Source organism: Phragmites australis, chromosome 18 (genome assembly GCF_958298935.1).
Source record: "Phragmites australis chromosome 18, lpPhrAust1.1, whole genome shotgun sequence".
NCBI classification, from domain to species: Eukaryota; Viridiplantae; Streptophyta; class Magnoliopsida; order Poales; family Poaceae; genus Phragmites; species Phragmites australis.
Window position 1 is genome coordinate 9,695,128 of NC_084938.1, and position 22,765 is coordinate 9,717,892.

Below are 22,765 nucleotides of genomic sequence, written 5' to 3' on the forward strand. Positions count from 1 at the left end.
ATCTAACCTACGATTTTAATCCATCTTGTATTAATTACCATTGTATGCATCGATAAATTACTTACTTATACTATAAATATATTATAAACTATGATTCAATTTACATCTTTATTAAGAATCTAATTCCTGTAAAATTCCTTATGGAGATGTGAAGATGAGAAAACTTACATGCAATAATTAAATGAGGATGGGGACAGGGAAACATTCCCCGCCAGGATTGCTCTGTTGCCATCCTAGACACAACCCAACAAACGCCATCTCTCCAAATCTAGCTCAGTCCGAAAGATCAAACGCCCCACCCGAAAAAGCTTTAAAAAAGACGAAAAAAGCTCTCTGTTTCTCTCTCCCACACCTAAAGGGTGACGGAAAGAGAGAGAGAGGGAGGGTAAGGGGCGGAAAGGCTGCAAACCCTAGCGCCGGGGCGAAGCAACGGCAGGCGTCAGGCAGGCGCGCACGCGCATTTGCGATTCCTTTCCCTTCACGCCGCGGCAACGCCACCCCGTCCGCCCGCGGCTCATTCATTGTGCCGCGCTCGCGCCTGGGCCCCGTGATCCATGGCATTGGCGGCTCGGGGCTGGTAGGCTCTCGCGTGGTGGGCGCTGAATAGATCCGGCTCCGGGCGCTGCGGCATGGCGCTCTTCCGCAAGTTCTTCTACCGCAAGCCGCCCGACGGGCTCCTCGAGATCACCGAGCGCGTCTACGGTGCGTGCCCCGCCCAATCCTCCCGCGTTGCGATTGTCAGTGTCGATTTCGCACGGGATTGCTCTGTGCGTGGTCTGATTTGCGTTTCGATTCTCCTAATGGCGTGGCGAATGTTTCGGGTAATGCAGCATTGCGGGAAATTATTCGGTGGTTGTTCTTGCATTCCTTCGTTGGTTTGTTGTGTGCAATTCGTCTTCACTTCGTTTTGGTGAAAGACTGAGGTTTTTTTTTAGATCAGACTGAGGAAAATTTGGTTGCCATAGCACTTTAGCGACTGTACTGGAGCGGCATTGCTGTTATATCGTGTTAAATTTGTAATTTTAGACCATAATTTTCGGAAATTCTTTGGAGTAAGCTGTAGTAAAACAATTGTTTATCTGCGCTGCATTGATACTTGTGTCCGACACTTTCATTCATATGTGTACAATATGGTATACATAGTGTATTGAGGTTAGCTTACCAGGCATTAGTTCCATATGGTAGATTGCGCCGTGGCTATTTTCGTAGTTGATGAAACATCTGCGGTGGCTTCTGTGCATCTTCTATTTAATAGTAAATTAGTAAGGCAAGTGTGTGTAGGGTCGTGGTCTACTATTTCATCATTGATGTATTACAAAGTGAGTTCAAGTGTCCCATGATAAAACATTACGATTCTATGCAAAGGTACTTGTCTAGGATGAAGGGGATTTATTTTTAAAGGTTGTGTACTATGTACATTACTATTTTGTGGTTTATCATAAGCCAAGTCACCTATTTTTTCCCAGCAGATGAATTGATATGTTTCTGGTGGCATTGTCCCTAGTTATATAGGTGCCCCTGGAAACGATTTACTCACTCGTCTGTTTTTATAAGGTGTCACAGTCAAATTTTGTAGCATTTGACCCATAATTAGTCTAAGACCATGTAGGTTTAGTGATACAAAGTGATACCTTTAGATTCATATTTGAAAGTGCTTTTATGTGATCGTGATTTTGTAGTTATTAATATTATATAAAAAAACTAATGGCTGGACTTAAATTTCAGAGACAGCCAAATCAAACAATGCCTTACATTTTCCAACGTAGTGGATATAATCTATTTTGTAGGGGGTTTTGAGGCTAGAATTTTTGAGGATTTAGTTCAAACCCCCTATCCAAACAAGCCTGTAATATCAAAATCAGGCACACTCATCCATTTTCATTTTTAGGCCCCATTTGGGCACATGGAAAATTTTCTTGTAACCAAGAGCTGTATCCTATTGTACACTATAGAAACCACAAAATAAGTCCATTTTGGTGAAATCTCTGGCAACAAAGTCCGAACTGACAAGCAGACATAATTTGACATGGAAGAAAAGTGTATGACTTGAAATACAAACTAGTTATTCTAATAAAAAACTCTCACTTGTCACAGATAGCACACCAAAGAACAATCAGAATCAAATACACAAATCCAAGAAACACAAAAATGGAGATTTGGTACTCTTCATTCAAGTATTTCAGTTTGGTGGAGTACTAGAATAGAACATGACATAGGGCCTGCTCATGTGAACAATCAGGAAATGTTCCAGTATGGCCATTTTTGTAAATTTGTATGGCTTACTAGCTAGCCCTTTTAATGTTCAACATGCTTGTCGTAGTTAGCAAAGCTTCACTGTAAAATAAAAAAGATACAAGGCCAGTTCTATTGATGATAATTGTATAAAATATTGAGGAGGGGTTCTCGGAGGAGGCCTAGGATGTTTTCAGAAATAGACTGGTGATAGATCGCTGTTTGGCCAAGAGTCTACCATATTTAAACACTAAACTGTTAAGCTAATTCTAGAATATCTAATTTATATCGATTCTTGGTTGACCATGAACTGTTCCAATTGAGTTAAGGAATGATCATATCTTGGCTTCAAAATAATCTATAAATAATGAATAACTTATTTAGCTAACAAAACCGCCTTGAGGCAACTTGTACTTTTACAGAGCTGATTTTTGGACCTTGTGCTGCTTCCTTTTTGCGATTACCAGACGACACACATGCACACACCACATTCACACACATCCAAGTGCAACCCCTATCACACGCTTGCAAATTTTACCGCTGAAAGCACTTGCACGTGTGTAAACAGTGGGCATCAAGATTTGAACCCTGGTGGGTGGAGTCGTACTCCTACAACTCTACCACCGCACCATTTGGTGCTTCGCCCTTGTGCTTGCTTCCTGACTAGCTGTTCTTGTACCTAATTGGTTTGGAAGCTGGTTTTCCTCGCAATATTATGTTATGCTAATATTTTTTCATTTCTTTTTGTTTCTTACTGTACATCTTTCAAAAATACTTCCTTGACATTTTACTATCAAAAAATTATTGTACTGTTATATTATTTTTTAAAGTAAATGTCTATCAGGCAAAGAGGCTAATCTGGTTATTTTCTTTACTACTTTTTTCGTATTTTTCTCATCTGCATGGTTATGTGTAGTTATCTTTAGAGTGAATTGCACAAAACTATAAGTATTATGCCATTTGTAACACAAAACTACAAGTATTGTGCACTAATTTCACATAAAACTTAATTTTAATTGAATTCACCCAAAAAGTGGTCTTATATTTTTCCAAAAATCCTAGAATATTTTGTATGTATTCCATAATTAATTTGCAACCTATTTTAATTAGATTCACCCAAAAATACTGTATATAATTTAAATAAAATTCTCCAAAAAAGGCTAATTTTATAACTCCTAACAATTGTTAGGGTCTCAAATAAAATCCCAAAAATCTGGAAAATTCATTAATATCCTTCTTATATGATGGACTGATTTCTAAAATTATTTCCCGCCTTAGGTTATATGGAGAAAAAGTGAGTTCCTTATTAAGTATATAAATAGAGCATTACAAAGGAACTTACTTTTTCACCATATAACATAGGTTTCTAAATAATTTTAGAATTATTCCATCATGTAAGAAGAATATTAGTGAATTTTTTTATATTTTTGGAATTTTATTTGAGGCCCTAACAATTGTTGGGAGTTATAAAAGTAGTCTTTTTGGAGAATTTTAGTTTAAATTCTACACAGTCTTTTTGTGTGAATCCAATTAAAATGGTTTGCACATTGATTCATAAGACACGTACAAAAAGTTCTAGGATTTTTGGAGAAATATAAGACCATTTTTTTGGCGAGTCTAATTAAAATCGGGTTTTGTGCGAAATTAGTGCACAATACTTGTAATTTTGTGTTACTAGGCACAATACTTGTAGTTTTGTGTTACAAATGGCACAATACTTGTAGTTTTGTGTTACAAATGGCACAATACTTGTAGTTTTGTATTACAAATGGCACAATACTAATTCACTCTTATCTTTAGTAATGGCTTGTGTTATGCATCCTTGTATATTTCACTTTGGTTCTGTTAGAAGTTTAATTTGTCATGTGTACTGTGTAACACCTGGATTATGGTCCCGTTTGTTTTATGAATGTTATTATTTCTTATTCTCAAGTCAAGATTAATGGGAAGTAAAACAACCAATACATGTTAGTACATTTACTATCTTAGTGCTCCAATGTGCCTTGAGATTTGTGCAAAGGACATCGCAAGATTACAAGATGGGATAGCATTTGAATTTCGAAAGTATTAATCGATCTCAAGGCACACTTGATGGTGGTGATAGTAAATGTATCCTCATGGACAAGTCATTAGGGTTTAATATCTCACTTTTGCTTTTTGATTTGATTGTTGAAGTTATATTGGCTTCTTGCTGAAATGTTTCTTATCCCTTTCTTGTCCATGTCCATTTGTAGTGTTTGATTCTTGCTTCACAACTGATGTCTTCGATGATGATAAGTACCAAGGCTACATTGGTGACATTGTTGCACAACTTCGTAGCCACTTTGCTGATGCTTCATTTATGGTCTTCAACTTTCGGGACGGAGAAAGTCAAAGTTTACTGGCGAATATCTTATCAAGCTATGATATGATAGTTATGGACTATCCAAGACATTACGAGGGATGCCCACTCCTTACAATAGAAATGATTCACCATTTCTTGAGGTCAGGGGAGAGTTGGCTCTCCTTGGGCCAGCAAAATGTCTTGATAATGCATTGTGAGCATGGTGGCTGGCCTGTACTTGCATTCATGTTAGCAGGACTGCTGTTGTATAGAAAGCAGTTCATTGGTGAGCAGAGGACATTGGAGATGATTTACAGGCAAGCACCTCGTGAACTGGTTCAGTTGCTCTCACCACTAAATCCTATGCCTTCTCAGATAAGATACTTACATTATATATCTCGGAGGAACGTGAGCTCAGAGTGGCCGCCACAGGATCGAGCACTTACTTTAGACTGTGTGATACTAAGAAACATTCCAGGTGTTAATGCGGAGGGTGGATGTAGACCAATATTCCGTATTTATGGACAGGATCCTCTACTTGCTACAAGTAACATCCCTAAAGTGCTCTTTTCAACACCGAAAAGGAGCAAATATGTTCGGCTTTACAAGAAGGTTAGTTTTTGGATTATTTTCTGAATTTAGGACTGGCAAATTCGTCACATTGTGTCTAGCATGCAGAGAACATATGTTTGCTGAAAGACATTCTTTAGATTTTCTCAATTGGCATGCCATCGACTTATTGTGACACTGTTATAGTCATTCAAATTTCCTTTCTGTTGCCCAGGCAGACTGTGAATTGATTAAGATTGACATCCACTGCCATATTCAAGGTGATGTTGTCCTTGAATGCATTAGCCTTGATGCTGATCAAGAACGAGAAGAGATGATGTTCCGAGTCATGTTCAGTACAGCCTTTATCCGATCTAACATTCTGATGTTAAATCGTGATGAAATTGACATATTGTGGGATGCCAAAGATCGATTCCCAAAGGAATTCAGGGCTGAGGTATGTACTTGTTGCAGTGATCTTGTTCACCTGCAGTTATGCCAAAAATAATAATTCATTTGTCCCCTGTGGTCTAAGGTTCTTTTTTCAGAAATGGACACTGCAAATCAGTTAGATCCCATGGAAGTGGCAGGTATAGGAGAAAAGGAGGGCCTACCAGTTGAAGCATTTGCAAAGGTTCAAGAGATGTTCAGCAATGTGGACTGGCTAGATCCGACAGGGGATGCTGCAGTCCAGCTTTTCCAGCGACTTACTTCATCAGAAAATATACAGCTGAGGCAAGGGTTATTGTCTCCAAGTAAGAAAGAAGCAGAGTCATTAGAGCTTGGTTCGATCTCTCCAACCGACAAACAATCTGGCAATGTCCAACAAAAATCAAGCAACATTGAATACTCTACAGTCTATGTGAACAAACTGGAAAGTGTTGGTGGACAGAGATTGACCCCGTTGGAGCCGGGAACAGATTCTCAAGTCAAAACTGGAATTTCTGTTGTCGAAGAAAAGCTAGGCTCTCTGGTTCATAAGGTTGACATCAGTACCGAGCAGCCAACTTCACTGGAAATGGTTGTTCCCTCTACCATGAACTCTATTGAACCAGTTCTGAAGACTCAAAATGCTAAGCTTGATGAGCAATATGGTTCAGGACAACGCTCTTCACCCACTACTATTGTGTCACAGCGATTTCCAATTTCTAGTTCGTGTTCTGCTCTTTCTGGCAACTCTAGTCCTAGATCACTTTCAGCTTGCCCAAGATTTCATAGCGCACCTTCAGCCCTTGGAATTACGGCTCTTTTGGAAGATCATGCTGCATTTAGAGGCTCTGAAAATTGTGCTTCAACCGTAACCTCAACCACAGTATCAAATCTTTCAACTGGTGTGGTCAAAATTACATCGAAACTACCATCAGGACAGCATCCAACAACAGGTCTAGCTTAATGATATTTTGTTGTACTCTATGCATATCCTCATGTTACCACCATACTTATTTTAACGGTTTAACCGTTGACAATGTGACAGGTACTACTGTTGTAACAAAGGGTACACCACCACCTCCTTCACCATCAACACCAGCTTTACTGGTGCCATTGGATGCCATTATGATGTCTGAGGCAAAAAACTCGTCTCAACCTGCTCTTAAGCATTCAGGTTAAGTTGTGGTGCATGTCTAGATTATTTTGTTTTGTTTTTTGTTTTTGTGGTTTTTCTTCTTATAATTAAAGTTCTTTCCCTGTCGTAGGCCTTCCATCTCCTCCACAAAAACAATCTACATTTCAATCACATGGAACTAGTACACAGTCCACGGACCATCAGGAGTCCACAATTAACATTGCAATAGAGTCATTACCAACTTCTCCCACCCCACCTCCACCTCCACTGCCCATCATATCATCACCTTCCACTTCTGCTAATATTTGTCATCTGCCTCCAGATTCCATGCCTGTCACTTCTTCAACGTCATTCAAGCCTCCAATACCAGCTGCACCACCACCGCCGCTACCCCCACCTCCATCCTCACCTAGGCCTTTTCCTATTAGGTCTCATGCACCGCCACCGCCGCCACCTCCACCTCCTGCTCCTACTTCATCCCCTGTTAGACTGTCTGGGCGACCTCCATCCCCACTTCCCCCACCTCCACCTAGGTACTGTCCCAGTAGACCTCCTGCACCACCACTGCCCCCACTACTCGCTTCTACATTATCTCCCGTTAGACCTGGTGCACCACCTCCGCCTCCATTTGCTTCTACTTCATCTCCTGCTGCCCTACCACCACCTCCACTGACTTCATCTCCCATTAGATCTTCAGCCCCACCTCCACCTCCACCACCTGGAACTACTTCCACTCCGCCTCCACCCGCACCTCCCTGCTATTCATCAAAACAATCATCTAGCCCCATGGGCAAATTGATGCCATTACCTCCTGCTCCTCCTCCACCCCATGCTCCAAGCATCTCAAAGGATGCCAACTCTCATGGAGGTGGATGCCAAGGAGCTTCTGGCAACATTGTACCCCCGCCAGCACCTCCTGGTGGTAATGCTAAACTGTTTGGTTCTAAGGGGCGTGGACCTGCACCTCCTTCAGGTCCAATGTCAAAGGGCCTTCAATCTGGTCAGATTGCGTCCAGAAGGTCCAATTTGAAGCCACTGCATTGGGTGAAAGTAACAAGAGCAATGCAGGGTAGTCTCTGGGCGGAGTCACAAAAAGCTGACGAAACTTTAAAGTACCTCACTGTCACCTTGACAGAACTCATTAATGGTCATGTGAATTGGAATTTTCCATGCTAATGTGTCTTTTGGGTGACTTGCGCAGAGCCCCAGTGTTCGATATGTCAGAACTAGAAAATCTTTTCTCAGCTGTACTGCCAAGTTCAGATGCTAGGTGTTCAGATAAGTCAGGAAGCCGTGCTTCTGGACCGAAATCTGAGAAAATTCATCTGGTGAGTTGTTTCACCAAATTATGTAGCATTTCTTTGCACTCCAATTTCTCCAATCAGTGTGCTGTCACTCTGATCTACTTTTATTTTCTGCATATTCCAGTATCCAATTTTTACAGTAAATAGACCACTGCTTGCAATACAAGTAATTTTAGTTGAATATGGATATTATTACTACTTTTTGCCACCTCGTTCTTTTTTCCCCTGCATGGTAGAGCATCTCTCATGTTCAATTTTCCTCTTTTGCCTGTTTCATCTTGGTCGGTTTGCATGTCATTGCAGACATTTGTAGCTACTATTTAATATTTATGCCTCATCATTTTACTTTGTGTTCCTGCTTGCTTGTTATTCTCAATTCATGTGTTCTGTATCACAGATTGATCTTCGCCGGTCTAACAATTGCGGAATCATGCTTACGAAAGTCAAAATGCCCCTGCCTGACCTAATGGTAAGATGACGAATAAGAAATATTTAGCATCTTCTAAACTATTTCTTACCATGTTAAGGTATCGATGATGTCATATACCAAAACCTGCTTCTTATAGCTCGTTATATGATTGTGGGAAAGCATGATGGCGGTCAAAAGCAGTTTTTATTTACATGGCAAAGTTGGTCGGCATGTCTACTATGTTCTGTCAAACACTCATCGACGTCTAATAGAAGTAGTCTGAAAGAAAATGCATGTCCATTGTTTCTTGCCATAAATGCACTTGCATATCTTTGTTAATAACACCAACCCCTTTTTCGTTTGACCGCAGAGTGCAATTCTTGCTCTGGATGATACTGTCCTGGATGTTGATCAGGTGGACAACCTTATTAAATTCACTCCAACTAAAGAAGAAATCGAACTTCTAAAGGTAATCAGGTTACTCAGGTTTCTAGTCCACTGTTCATTTTAAACCACTATTATACCTTGAAACCAGTAATGTTTGGGATATGATTATCAGGGTTACAAAGGAGATAAGCAATTACTTGGAGAATGCGAGAAGGTGACTTGTTTTCTTTAGTTTGCCTTACAGCTTTACATCTAAAGTAATACTTTTGTTGTATATACAAGTTATTGGTGGGAAGGCATTCCCATTGATGTCAGTTCCACGAAATCCATAACTTCCGAGTACTGTGTTGATATATTGATTCTGATGTACACCTTTCCGCTGCAGTTTTTCATGGAGCTTATGAAAGTACCACGTGTAGATTCTAAGCTGAGAGTTTTCTCATTTAAGATTCAATTCCGTTCTCAGGTAAGGCGACTGGTTCCTTTTCTTGCTATTATGAACTGTACTGTTTTCCTTTGCCTTTATGAAATTTGGTGTTTTTCTAACTATTTTCAGGTTTCTGACCTGAAGCGGAACCTGAACATTGTTAATTCTTCTGCAGAAGAGGTCAGCACTTGATATTAAATCAAATTTTGATATCGTATAATGAAGATTATACATTTCTTGTATTTGCCACTTTGCCTTGTTTTCTTAGATAAGGGGTTCAGTCAAGTTGAAAAGGATTATGCAGACAATTCTTTCTCTGGGAAATGCATTGAACCAAGGCACCGCCAGAGGTAATCAGACATGTAAAATCCATACGTCTTCAGGAGACATTTAGTGCATGACCAAATATTTTTTCTAATTTTTTCATAAACACACTTTCCTATTAGAACACAAGGTGGCATCTTTTTCCAGTGCCCCCATCTTGTCTCTCCCATTTATATTCGACTTCCTCTGTTTTCAAATATATTTCCATCTAGCCCTTGTTACTCCTGCAAATATAAGTCCATCTACAACTTGAGGACACCTTTTTGCTTACTCTTTCCTGTTTCCCCCCTAGTTAAGTACACCATAATCAATGCAGTAAACATACCATCTACCTTATTTATGACTGGGTGTCTGTTATATCACCTGCTATCCAAGATCAGACAAACATTAGGTAAACCTAAACACTAAACACTGGATGCCTATTCTTGGAGTAATGACTGAATGTAGTGGAGTACTGGGCAGCATGAGCCAATTTGGTCGAGTTTATACTGTATATAAGGCTTCATTTTCTTTTAAATGAAAGAAAAGAAAGCACTAATCGAAGTATTTATGCTGCTTTGAAAGTTTGCATTAGTTGTCTGCACAAAATTCTGAAGAAACTGTTTGGTATGTCAGACATTGCATGTTCAAAAGTTTCGCCATTAGTTATCCTTGTTATAGTGTATTGAATTATTTGGCGTACTTACTTTGTTTTTATTTGATTTACAAGTGTTCCTTCTTGTCACATTTTCACAAAAAAAATACAACTCTTTGATACAATGGCAGGGTTTTGGTGCCAACCATCCTATCTTAAAATGTATTTGCTTCTTAAGACTATCTGTCATGCATCATGTTTTTCAATTGTTGGTTGCTATTTTTTCCCTGGCTGCACTATAGTCCCTTTTTGGTTTTTTTGTAGGTTCTGCTGTTGGGTTCAGGTTGGATAGCTTGCTCAAACTAAGCGACACTCGTGCACGTAACAAGAAGATGACTTTAATGCATTATTTATCCAAGGTACCCCTGTATTCAATACTTTTTTATAGTTCTCATTTCTCAACCCCCTGCTCCATTCTGCAGTGTCTTGTTTAGGAATCAATCTAGTAAAGGGCTTTGCCCACCAACTCGGCTTTGATCAGAGCCTCTTCTTGATGGGAGAAGCCCAAAGATTATAGGGCAACCAGCCCTTATCCTGCTGTGTTCATCTGCTATCATAATATTTGGTATTAGAGCCGTTCCATCCTGCGCTGCCTTCCACCCGCCTCTGCCAAATTCCGGCGCTCGCAAGCACAATTCCCACAACCGGCCATCAAATTGTTGCTGCTACCACTAATTTCCACAAAAATTCAGCCGCCGACGGTTGTAGCAGTCAATATTTGATGCCCCTCCCCTCCACATATCCAATCTGTTAGCTCTTTCCATCAGTATCACTCACGTTACCCCAATTTTTATTCCGCCTGCAGTTCCGCTCCGCCCCTGCCGCTGCTCTGTTCTGCATGCCGCCTTCGCCCTCAAATTGTTCATATTCTCTACGCCGCTGTCGCCTGCCCTGTTTCCGCTGCAAAGCAACGCACCGGAATCATCCTGCAGTCTCCCGCCTCCAACAAATTCCGCTGTCGCCAGCACAACTTCCGCTGCCAGCCCCGCAGATTTCCACTCCTCTGTTTCCGCCAATCACATCTCAATTCTGCCTATGTTTCCCTGTTTCTGATTGGAACTTGGAAGGAAAGAATAAAGAGATTACAGGTTTCCTTCACTCCATCACGAGATTTGATTGGAATTTGGAAGGAAAGAATCAAATCAGATTACAAGTTTCCTTCTCGTATCATATCTATTCCTGGAGATTTCAAGGGGAGTGGAATTATCACTGACGCGGTCACTTACGTGGAGCAGACCCGATTCAGCACAAGTTGTTTCACCGCTTCCAGCCAAAGCGCTATTGGCAGCTCGTGGCCACACAGCCAGATCTGCCTCAGCGCCAACCCCTATCATCACAGACATGGTATTGCTAAAGCCTCCTACACCGCTACTCGAACTTGCCGCGTCGCCATCAGCACCTATTGATTCAGTTCCAATGAAGGAGGTAGAGGCAAAGCAGGAGGCAAGTAGGCAACACAGGCAACCGCCAACCACTACACCTCCAGTATCACCTACATTGCCGCTGGCAACAGCCTCGCTCTCAATCATGTTGTCCTCGGCTGCTCCAACATTGCCTTTGCTGAGGAAGAAGGATGATCCTGTCCCACAATCACAGCTTGTTGCATTGTTATCGGCGCCATCCGCATCGTTGCTTCAACCTGACATGACCGAGGCACTATGATGTCAACTACAAGTATGTCTCAAGCGTAACGTCCACCAGGCCCAACACACATATTACAGTCAACAAGCAATAGAAGGGTGTGCAGCACTACCTGTTTGCAGGCAAGCCATGCATGCGCATGGCTTGCTACTTGTACAGATGCATGGATATGCAACATGCTAGTATCCATCCTTCACAGTATGGGTGTTTTCAAGAACTAAAAGAAACCCTACAAGAATATTAGACTTTCATCAGCGCGGGGTTTCCTCGGGCAGCATCCATGTCCACCACCACAGCTTGAGGACGAGCTGTTCATGGCGAGTAGGGAAATGTTATGGATTGGTTGTATCCTAAGCCAACTCAGACTCGGCTGTCCCATTACCAGCTGAGAAATCTATCTATCTATTATATTCCTAGTCTGATACTTCTATTCCTAGTTTATCTAGTGTTTCCATAGTCATATGGCACCTAGTATATAAAGGTGTCCTTAGTCTTCTTTAGGAATCAATCAACAGTCAATCTAGTAAACTGCTTTTCCTGCCAAGTCAGCTTATCAGAGTCTCCTGAAGTTCAGGAGAAGCCCAGCGTCGACGAGAGCGATCTCGCCATTATCTTGTTGTTTATCTGCTCCATAATATTAACCCTCTCAGCTCTCTGCTCTCCGGTCTCCCTCTTTCCCTCACCCACACGCACAGTTCGTTATTGGCCACCTTCCTGGTGCCACTGACCTCCCTCCTCAATTGGCCGGCCTGCCCTAGGGTGCCACGCAGAGCTCTCCTGAACCAAAGCCATATCAATATTTGTTCAAGAGCTATACGATCAGATCTTTTATTCTGATAAGAAGGCACGAATGGGTAGGAAAGTTAAAACAAACCTGGTTTCCAATTGCCCACATATCAAATTTAAGATGTTTACAGGATCATTTCCCAATTGTATTCCTTGTCCTACCGCTGCTGCAATTTGTTAAACCAAGGTTGATTTCTAGTTTCTAGTGTTTTAATGCACTTCTGGTACCCAAGGTTGATATCCCAGAACAAGATTTGCTACGTAATTTTGAACTAGACGTGTACCATGTTGTTGTCTTGCTCTGCGTTGCTTTCCGTATACTCATCTCTTGTGTGTGACTTTAAGATTAAAGCTTAGTGTTTCTGAGGAACCTTACGAGGCCCCAAATGTTGAAGTGGAGTTCTTAGCTAAACTCACTTCAAATAAACCCTTTGTGCAATAAAGGGCTTTACAAGTTTTGTTCTATTCTCTGCCTAGAAATTTAGAATCATAGTTCATATGCTTGAACTGTGCGTTAATCTGTTTAAATCATGTCGCTGCAGGTGCTTTCTGAGAAACTTCCGGAACTTCTTGATTTTCCTAAAGACCTGGCTAGCTTAGAGTTGGCGGCAAAGGTGTAAATTCAATGCGGTTTTTGTTGTTTTGGCCACATTGAATAGTGATCATAAGTGATTTACTGATTGAGTTCCAAGAGAACTGATTTGATGCAGATACAATTGAAGTCTTTAGCAGAGGAAATGCAGGCCATAAACAAAGGACTCGAAAAAGTTGAGCAAGAACTTACCACGTCTGAAAATGATGGTCCTGTGTCAGAAATCTTTCGCAAGGTGACTACAACTCTGCATCCTTTTTTAAGCATGCTGTAGTAACTACAGTTAACATGACTATAGTATTGTATGCACCTATGTGCTCAAAGGCCTGCAGCCTCACAGGTAGCCCAAGAACTCACCCAAGACACACATACACTAGGAGTGGTATTTTTGGTGCTGCAATTGCTTGCTGCCTTTTCTGTTTTCTTCTCTATTTATACACTGCTGATCACTACAATATGGTCTGATTCAAACAGCTAATAACTACAGCAATTACTGCTTTAATTAGCTATTATTCTCTCTAATTTGCTAGCTGGAAATCTCTGGTTCAAACAGCTAATAACTACAGCAATTACTGCTTTAATTGACTATTATTCTCCCTAATCTGCTAGCTGAAAATCTGCACACATCAAGGCTTATTGCTAACAATCTCTCCCTAATCCTTGTGTGTGAACCTGGAATTGATGTTGACCATTCCAATCCTAGCATGAAGCTCATGGAATCTGACTCGCCTGCCTTCGTTTGAATGTCAGTGAGCTGGTCCTTAGTGCCGACGAAATCAACACTAATCCTCCTATCTTCCCGGCACTCCCTGATGAAGTGGTAGTGCATATCGATGTGTTTGCTACGTTCATGGAAGACAGGATTTTGCATCAGCGCTAAGGCTGACTTGTTGTCAATCTTCAGCTCGACGGTGTCGGCGTCCCTCCCCTTGAAGTCGCCGAGCAGCCGAGCCAACCACACCGCCTGTGTGGCTGCGGTAGTGGCGGCAACATACTCCGCCTCACAGGACGAGAGTGCTACCGCCTTTTGCTTGAGAGCGTGCCAACTCACCAAGTTGCTGCCGTAGAAGAACAAACCGTCGGATGTACTCCTCCTTATGTCAACATCGCCGGCGAGGTCGCTGTCGATGTACCCGACAAGCCGTGCCTCCGCTGTCCTCCCATAGTGGCAACCGAGACTTAAAGTCCCAGCCACATAGCGCAGGATCCTCATCACTGCCGCCATGTGTTCCTCCGTAGGCCGCTCCATGAAGCGACTCACGTACCCCACGCTGAAAGCGAGGTCCGGCCGCGTGTGGACAAGATAGCAGATGCTTCCAATGATCCTCCGGTACTGAGTGATGTCCACTTCCGCCACCGTGCTGTCACGGCTCAGCTTGAGCCGCTCCTCCATGGGGGTGTGCGCAGGGTTGCAGTTCTGCATCCCCGCCATCTCTAGGATGCGCTTGGCGTAATGCGCCTGGCACAGCGTGATCCCGCTGCTACTCTGCTGCACCTCGATGACAAGGTAGAAGGAGAGCAATCCAAGGTCGCTCATCCTGAACCTCGCCTTGATCTCCGCCTTGAAGCGGTTGATCTCCGCCTTGGCTGATTCAGTGATCATCAAGTCATCCACATAGACCTCGAGGAGCAACAGCGAGTCGCCATGGCCACGCCTGTACATCGCCGCCTCATGCGGGCTCTGCTCGAACCCGAGAGCTCGCAATGTCATGTGCAGCTTCTCGTTCCAAGCCCGCGGCGCTGCCGCAGTTCGTGGAGCGTCTTCCGCAGGCGCAACACCTTCTGTTCTGCTTCAGCGACAACGAAGCCTGGCGGCTGCGCGACGTACACCTCCTCCCCCAAATCGCCGTTGAGGAAAGCCGACTTCACATCCATGTGATGCACCGGTTAGCCATCTTGCGCAGCAACAGCTAGCAGCAACCGAACAGACTCAAGACGAGCAACGGGTGCGAATTCTTCATCGAAGTCAATGCCCAGTTGCTGCACATAGCCCTTGGCGACGAGGCGTGCCTTGTGCTTGATCACTTCTCCTGCCTCGTTCTTTTTGAGCTTGAAGATCCACTTCAACCCAATAGATTGATGCCCATGAGGAAGCTCCACCAGTGACCATGTTCCGTTCTGCTCGATGGAGTACATCTCCTCGCGCATGGCCGCCTGCCATGCTGGATCGTGCTCTGCTTCAGCGAAGGAGCGTGGCTCTCCATCCTCGCTGACCAGCAGCAGCCCCTCGCCATCGACGATGCGATTGGCAAGGCTTGGTGCCTCTCCCCCTCCAAGCACGTCGTCGATGCGACGGTAATGGAGAGGGGAGGAGTCGTGGTACGCATCCAGCCTGTCGGAGTCGTTTGGCGGAGGAGAGACGAACTCCAGGAGCGAGGCCGCTGCGGGAGAAGCCCCTGTGGGCGTGGACGACACGCCAGCGGGCGAGGCTGGCGCTGGATCCGTCCGCGCGGATGTGGGGGCTGCCTCTGCGAGGAAGACGAGCGTGGGCGACGAGATCGCCCCTGTGGATGTCGGCGCAGTAGGATAAGCGCCTTCTGCGCTGCCTGCGGACGGAGCCAACGCGCCTGGGTGGATGTAGTTGACCATTGCCTCCACATGGAAGTTAGGTGTGGCTGTTCCACTGTCTTGCAGCACTGCCTCCCAGTCCCAGCCGGCGTCCTCGTCAAAAATGACGTCGTGGGTGATGTGGACGCGCCGGGACCGGGGTTCGAGCATGCGGTACACCTTGGAGCCATCCCCATAGCCGATGAAGACCATCGGGGTGCTATGGTCGTCGAGCTTCCGCAGGCATGGTCGTGTATCCTTTACATAACCAAGACACCTGAATATACGCAAGTAGCTTACCGCCGGTTGGCGCCTGTGCCACGCCTCAAATGACGTCTCGCCGTCAAGACTCTTCGTTGGTGCCCGATTGAGGAGGTAGAAAGCCGTGGTCACAGCCGCCCCCCAAAATTCAGCGGGCATCTTCCGCTGTTTCAGGAGGGCGCGTACGGTGGTGAGGATGGTCTGGTTCCTCCTCTCCACCACGCCGTTTTGCTGTGGCGTGTATGGTGCGGAGAAGTGCCGCTGCACGCCGTGGTCCTCGCAGTGGCGCGCGAATTCAACGAAGGTGAACTCGCCGCCATTGTCCGTGCGTAGAACGGGGAGCTTGTGCCTGCTCTCCACCTCCGCAGTAGCCTGGAACTTCGTGATGGCCGTTGAGCATCACTTTTTGCTGTGAGAAGCGTCAGCCATATGTAGCGGCTTGCGTCATCTACCAACAACAAAAAATAGCGGCGCCTGCCTGGCGTCGCCGGCGTGATGGGGCCGCAGAGGTCGTTGTCGACGAGGTCTAGGACGCCTTCTGCGCGGTACTTCGCCTTGGCTGGGAACGGGGCTCGGCGATGCTTCGTCATGACGCAGATGTCGCAGAGCTGCTCCACGTGTTGTAGCCGCGGAAGACCACGCACCATGTCCTGGCGGCCAAGCTGGTGCAACGTGTCGAAGCTGATGTGGCCGTAGCGGGCGTGCCAGCGCCACGAGTCGTCGTTGTGCTGCACCGCGAGACAGATGGGGCGCGTGACGTTGAGGCGTAGGATGTAGAGCCGGTTCCACCCACGGTTCACCTTGGCGATGAGATGGCGCCAGCGATCCCAGATGCGCAGCACGCTATTGTCGATCAGCACCTTCGAGCCACACTCATCGAGTTGGCCGACGCTGATGATGCTGTTCTTCAAGGGTGGGATGAAGTAGACGTCGGAGAGCGCCTTGTGCTCGCCGTTCTTCTCGGCAAACAGCACCGTGCTGCAGCTGTGGATCTCGACGAGCGATCTGTCGTCGAACCGTACGATTCCCTGTACCGCGCGATCAAGCTTGGCGAAGACTTCGCTGCAACCTGTCATGTGGCTGGTGGCACCAGTATCGAGGTACCAGCCTTCCTGGAGTTCACCGGCGTCCGCCTCGTCGAGGAACGCCTGCGCTCGCGGTTCATTGAGGTGGACTATTATCGACATCGGCGCGGTGTTGTTGTTCAGCGCGCAGACCGGCGCCATCAGTAGCGCAGGCTCGTAGTCGTCCACCTTCATGAGGTGCGCCTCACCTCGCTTGGGCTGGCGACAATAACGAGCCCAGTGACCGGTATGCCTGCAATTGCGGCAGTTGTTGCAGTCGTCGTTGCGGGCAGCGTTCTTGCTATCAGCCGCGCCCTTCTTGCGCGAGCCACGGGAGCGACGATTCTTGTCGTCGCCTTTGGCAGACCGTGACCCCCCCTTGCTAGCTCGCCTTCCTTCTGGCGCGCAAGCCACTGCTCCTCCGTGAGCAGCAGCTTGCTATCGAATGTCGATGACAGCACCTGGTCCGGGTCGAGGCGGTCCTCCGCCGCCTTGAGCCGTCCCGTGACCTCGATCGTTAGCGTTGAGATGTCGAGGAGCGTCTCGATGGAGAGAGCGATCTGCGTGAACTTGGGCGGGACAACCCGCAGGTACTTGGCCACGACCTTGGCGTCATCGATCGGATCACCGAGTATCTCCAGCTGGTGGACGATCCCGGTGAGGCGCATGGCGAAGTTGTCGATTGACTCGCCGTCGCGGAAGGAGATCGCCTCGTAGTCCTTCCTCACCATCTGGGCAGTCGCCTTGCGAGAGCGCTCGGAGCTGACGCGCATCGTCTTGATCGTCCTTCGCAGTCTTCTTCGCAAGGGAGGTGACCATCTCCAGCGGGACTGCGCGAAAGATGACCTCCATTGCTAACCTGTCGTCGACCCTGTCCACACCACCCTTGTCCACGGCCTCCCAGAGGCCGTGGGCTTCAAGCATCACCTCCATTATTACCGACCACTCGGCGTAGTTGTGCTTGGTGAGCAGCGGGTACGCGCCTTCGACATCTCTTACCACGTGCTGTACCACAGGCGCAGGAGCTGCAGAAGGGTCATCTTCGCTCACCATGACACCCTACTGATACCAATTGAAAGGCCTGCAACCTCACAGGTAGCCCAGTAACTCACCCAAGGCACACGTACACTAGGAGTGGTATTTTTGGTGCTGCAATTGCTTGCTGCCTTTTCTGTTTTATTCTCTATTTATACACTGCTGATCACTACAATATGGTCTGGTTCAAACAGCTAATAACTACAGCAATTACTGCTTTAATTGGCTATTATTCTCCCTAATTTGCTAGCTGAAAATCCCTGGTTCAAACAGCTAATAACTACAACAATTACTGCTTTAATTGGCTATTATTCTTCCTAATCTGTTAGCTGAAAATCTGCACAAGGCTTATTGCTAACATGTGCATAGTTGAAAAAAACAAACTGGACAGGCAGTGTGACTGGAAAACCATGAATGAAACCTGATTTAGCCTGGTTTGCGTGTTGGATCAGTTTGATAAAAAAAGGGGAAAAGTATCATTTTATTCGCAACATTGGCTCATGCAAACCCACTAAGCTAAGGCGTTTTGTTTGTCCATAGTTTGCATTTGAAGCTATACTGACTGATTCTTGTTGGCTTTGCTCCTGATTTTCTATTCAATTAATTTTATTACACAACAATTAAGGTTTTATCCAACCGGCATTTGGACCCGTGAACCAATGAACCAGACACATGACTGGTTCGCAAACCTGTTCAGTTTCTAGAAATATGCTTATATACCAGTGTTCTCATTGATATAGAACATTATTTGTTGAATGTATTACCAGTTTACACCATCACTACAGTAAACCAAGTGCTTTTTTGACAGACACTGAAGGATTTTCTCATTGGTGCCGAAGCTGAAGTTAGGGCATTGACTTCACTTTATTCTAATGTGGTATGCTTTTCTCCCTCCGAGCAAATTTCATTTGTGCCCTATAACAACCCGTTGCCTATTATTGGTAGACCTTTGCATCTACAAACAAAATGAAATTTAATAAGAAATATTGGAAGGACAAAATAAATAGGTGCAGGGAGTTATTTGAAAATAAACTTGTAAATATCAAAGTTAAATTGAGAATGAATTCAAATATTCAAGAATTGTTAAATACAGAAGTAATTAAAGTTTAGGGAATTGTTAAATACAGAAGTAATTAAAGTTTAGAAATATATTTGAAATAAAAAATTATACTGATTTTTTCTTTTGTACCATGCATTTCCTCCATTGGTTTCTTCCTGTCTGAATCTGGTTTTGGTGGCTTTCAGTTTATACTATTTTCACATTCTCTTGTCTTATGACCATTCTGTTTGCTTTTTAAACTGTATTTGTGTTAAGAGGTTTCTGTAAATTTGATTTTTTTTCAGTCATATGAGATGTTTTTCTTTTACATAATTCCTTGTTTATTCTTATTTTACTCAACACTTATTACTTTTCATTTATCTCAAGCTTATAAGATTTTTTTTCTATGTCCAATTCAATTTGATGATTTTCTGTAAGGGTAATTTCAATATTTGTAAATTATTTTCTTTGTTCTCAAAAGATTTCAGTGCATTATTCTATATCTTGTTTATTATTTGCAACTTTCTTATTTTGTTGTATTTCAGATTTATGGGTTGCTATTTGCTTTGAATTTTTTTAGAACGGAACTTCGGATTCATACCATAACCAAAAGCTTTTAGTGGGCATTCTAATTCTTATACTTTTTGAATGTGTCATGCTGTATTTTCACGTTAATGCTCCATTTAAGATCAAGATTTGATTATGAGGATTGCAAAGTTTTTATTCTCTCTTCATTATTGCATTTGTTGATCTTTTCTCTCTAAATTTGACCATATTATTATTCACATTGCAATTCGCGATGCTAACATGATATCTCCTTTGAGTAGAATATAGATAGGGATTTCGATCAAGAAAATTAGAAAGGATGCATTCTGGTACTTAGTAGACCAATGATGAAATCTTATCCTCTTTTCTAGAAGCCCAATGATAAATTTGTCGTGGGGGCATCCAATCATCTTCTCTTGTAATTTTTTTCTTGTAATTTCTTCATCTGCAGGGCCGGAATGCAGATGCATTAGCACTTTATTTTGGAGAAGACCCAACGCGATGTCCATTTGAGCAAGGTGAACTTGCAACATATTTCAATTTCCTATTGTTCTGGAAACATGTTTAGTTATTCATGAGTTGGAGACTGGACTAGTACTATTTTCTTACTCTTAGTAATTTTTCATTCAAAAATGTTTTCCCTGCATTTTGGCAGTGGTCACAACACTCCAGAACTTTGTGAGATTATTCATGCGTTCTCATGAGGAGAATTGTAAACAACTGGACCTTGAAAAGAAGAAAGCTCAGAAGGAAGCAGAAGATAATTGTAAACAACTGGATCTTGAAAAGAATAAAGCTCAGAAGGAAGCAGAAGAGAATTGTAGACAACTGGATCTTGAAAAGAAGAATGCTCAGAAGGAAGCAGAAAAGAAATGTAGACAACTGGATCTTGAAAAGAAGAAAGCTCAGAAGGAAGCAGAAGAGAAGTGTAAACAACTGGATCTTGAAAAGAAGAACGCGCATAAGGAAGCAGAAACGGAGAAAACTAAGAAGGAATCAGAAAATGAGAAAGCTTCCAAGAAAGAATCAGAAAATGATAAAGCTTCTAAGATGGAACCAGCAAATGACAAAGCTAAGCTTAACAATTCAATCAAAGAGCTAGATATATCACTTCAATCACCAGCACAAACTGCCAGTGCCAAATGATGACCTTACCAGTTGAACTAACGACAGCAGTAGCTTTTCCTAAAAAAGAGGAAAACTGGCTCTGCCTGCTCCCTACAATGCTCTCCCTCTTGTCAGAATTATGCTGGATATGTTGCGCAGGGTAGTATAGATCTTGCATTGGAGTAAAACTAGCCGCAACAAGGAAGCCACAAAGTGCACTGGTATGCAGCATAGCATTTTGCAGTCTAGAAATATTTTTTTCGTACAGGCTTATAGAAAAACTGTTTAATTTTCAACAAGTTATATTTCAGTTTTGGACAAGTGTCTTTTGTTTTGTGTAGCTCATTTCATATTATATATCTTCTGCAGTTGTATTTCTAGGGGATTGTTGAAGAAGTGACCCTGGCGACAAGCTGTACAGATCTAACATAATAATAGTTCCTCTTTTGGGTAATAGATTATCCTTACAATTTTGTTTATCTTCTTATTACATGTATGTAATGTTTTGCCTATGCAAAAATAAGGTTACCAATTGAATGATTGCTGATGTATGTCTAGGTAATTTGGCATTTGTAGTTTTTGATGTAAAAATAAAGTTCCTTTGTTGCAGAATTTTGTATTTCTTCGGTCTATTTTTTTTAGGTAAATAGGCCCAAGGGGTCAACCCTGCTTGGATGAATTCTTTATGGATGTCAAACATCCATTCGGAAGTTTTGTCCTTGTACAAAAGGTAAGTCCCTAAGTGAAAAATACATGTTTTCTCTTTTTGTGACGAAAATACATGTTTTAGACATCCGCATGATCTTAAAGTACGCATTTGGCCACTAATTTGTAGTGCAATATATTTATAGTATCATTAAAATTATAGTATTATGAAAGTACCTTCTTGAAATAAATATATGAATTTGATTATGATGTCCCCAATCTAAATATCCAATGTTGATAGCTAAATAACGTTTGACTGCATTTTTGTTCATAATGATGTATCTATGACCAGAGGCCAAACACTGTGCATGCCTGTGTGGTCCACGCTGCTGAACTAGGCCCCAATTGGAACGTGGAAAAAAAGATCCTAAAATCGAATTGTTTTCTTGGAAATTTCTGTGAAATTTTTGTGCTTCAAACATGCATTAATGCAAGCCTGGGTTGGTTTGTGGAGGTGGTTGTAACCATAGCGTAATTTTTTTTTAGTGATAGGTGACGTATCGGTCGACAGCAAGGTATGTGGTAACTTTGTCAATATTTAAAATATGTATCTCTGATCTTTAGTAGGTATTATGTAAGTGCGTGCGCGTGGTGGTGTATGTGTGTATCTGAGTTATACTAGGGTTTCTAAAAGAAACTCAATTGGAACTTGGAAAAAAATTCCAAAAATTGAATTGTTTTTTTGAACCGATCTATGGCTCGGCCCGCTGCTTCGATCTACTCTCTGGGCAGCACATTAGCGCACACCCACGTCTGCTCCTCCGTCGGCGCCGGTTGTGGCGCCACTAAACCCGGTGACCATTTGCCCTGGCTGTCCCATACATGGGATAACGGTAAGGGCAGTGCGGGTGTCGATAGTGGTAGTGTTATCCTCCATCCCGAGGGGCGTCACAGGTCGTCATCCTCTCCACTGCTTTGCGACTCGGCCTTTGATGAACCGAAGTCGAAGTAGTTGCGACGGCTTGCGACGAGGCGATGGCGGTGGCATATAGTGGCCTCCTTGGACTTCGTCAGACTAAAGCCTAGATAGTGACGATCGTCGACCATGTGAAGTTCATCGGTGGAGGCGGCCAGCCCTAGGGCGATGCTGCCACATGTGGCAGTGACCAGCCAACCGAAGGGGTGGGCGGCGACCAACCTCCTAAAGGTGACATGCATCTGGAGGCAGTAGCAGCATGCCAAGGGCCTAGACAGCCCTAATGGCGGAGGCGCCTAGACGGCGGTGGGTGGCAGTGCTCGACTAGCCCTGATGGCGTCGGCGCCCTAATGATCCGCGAGGCGATGGCGGC

General features: G+C 43.9%; 1 protein-coding gene across 5 annotated transcripts; it reads left to right on the forward strand.

Moving 5' to 3' along the window:
• The first annotated feature begins 298 nt into the window (after positions 1-298).
• On the forward strand, positions 299-21,383 carry LOC133898994 (formin-like protein 6). Of its 5 annotated transcripts, XM_062339850.1 has the most exons (20): positions 299-702; positions 4,467-5,167; positions 5,340-5,561; positions 5,640-6,486; positions 6,579-6,707; positions 6,799-7,780; positions 7,870-7,996; positions 8,370-8,441; positions 8,752-8,850; positions 8,941-8,982; positions 9,154-9,234; positions 9,325-9,375; positions 9,464-9,545; positions 10,418-10,512; positions 13,123-13,194; positions 13,291-13,407; positions 18,888-18,956; positions 20,116-20,182; positions 20,320-20,992; positions 21,141-21,383. In XM_062339850.1, the coding sequence occupies exons 1-19, from the start codon at positions 630-632 to the stop codon at positions 20,808-20,810; spliced, it is 4,419 nt and encodes a 1,472-aa protein (XP_062195834.1). In that variant the 5' UTR covers positions 299-629; the 3' UTR covers positions 20,811-20,992; positions 21,141-21,383. The 5 variants fall into 5 exon arrangements, with proteins under 5 accessions (XP_062195834.1, XP_062195836.1, XP_062195838.1 ...); XM_062339851.1 differs by lacking the exon at positions 299-702 and having other exon boundaries at positions 5,046-5,167; positions 5,344-5,561; XM_062339853.1 differs by lacking the exon at positions 299-702 and having other exon boundaries at positions 5,046-5,167; positions 5,344-5,561; positions 5,653-6,486.
• The last annotated feature ends 1,382 nt before the right edge of the window (positions 21,384-22,765 follow it).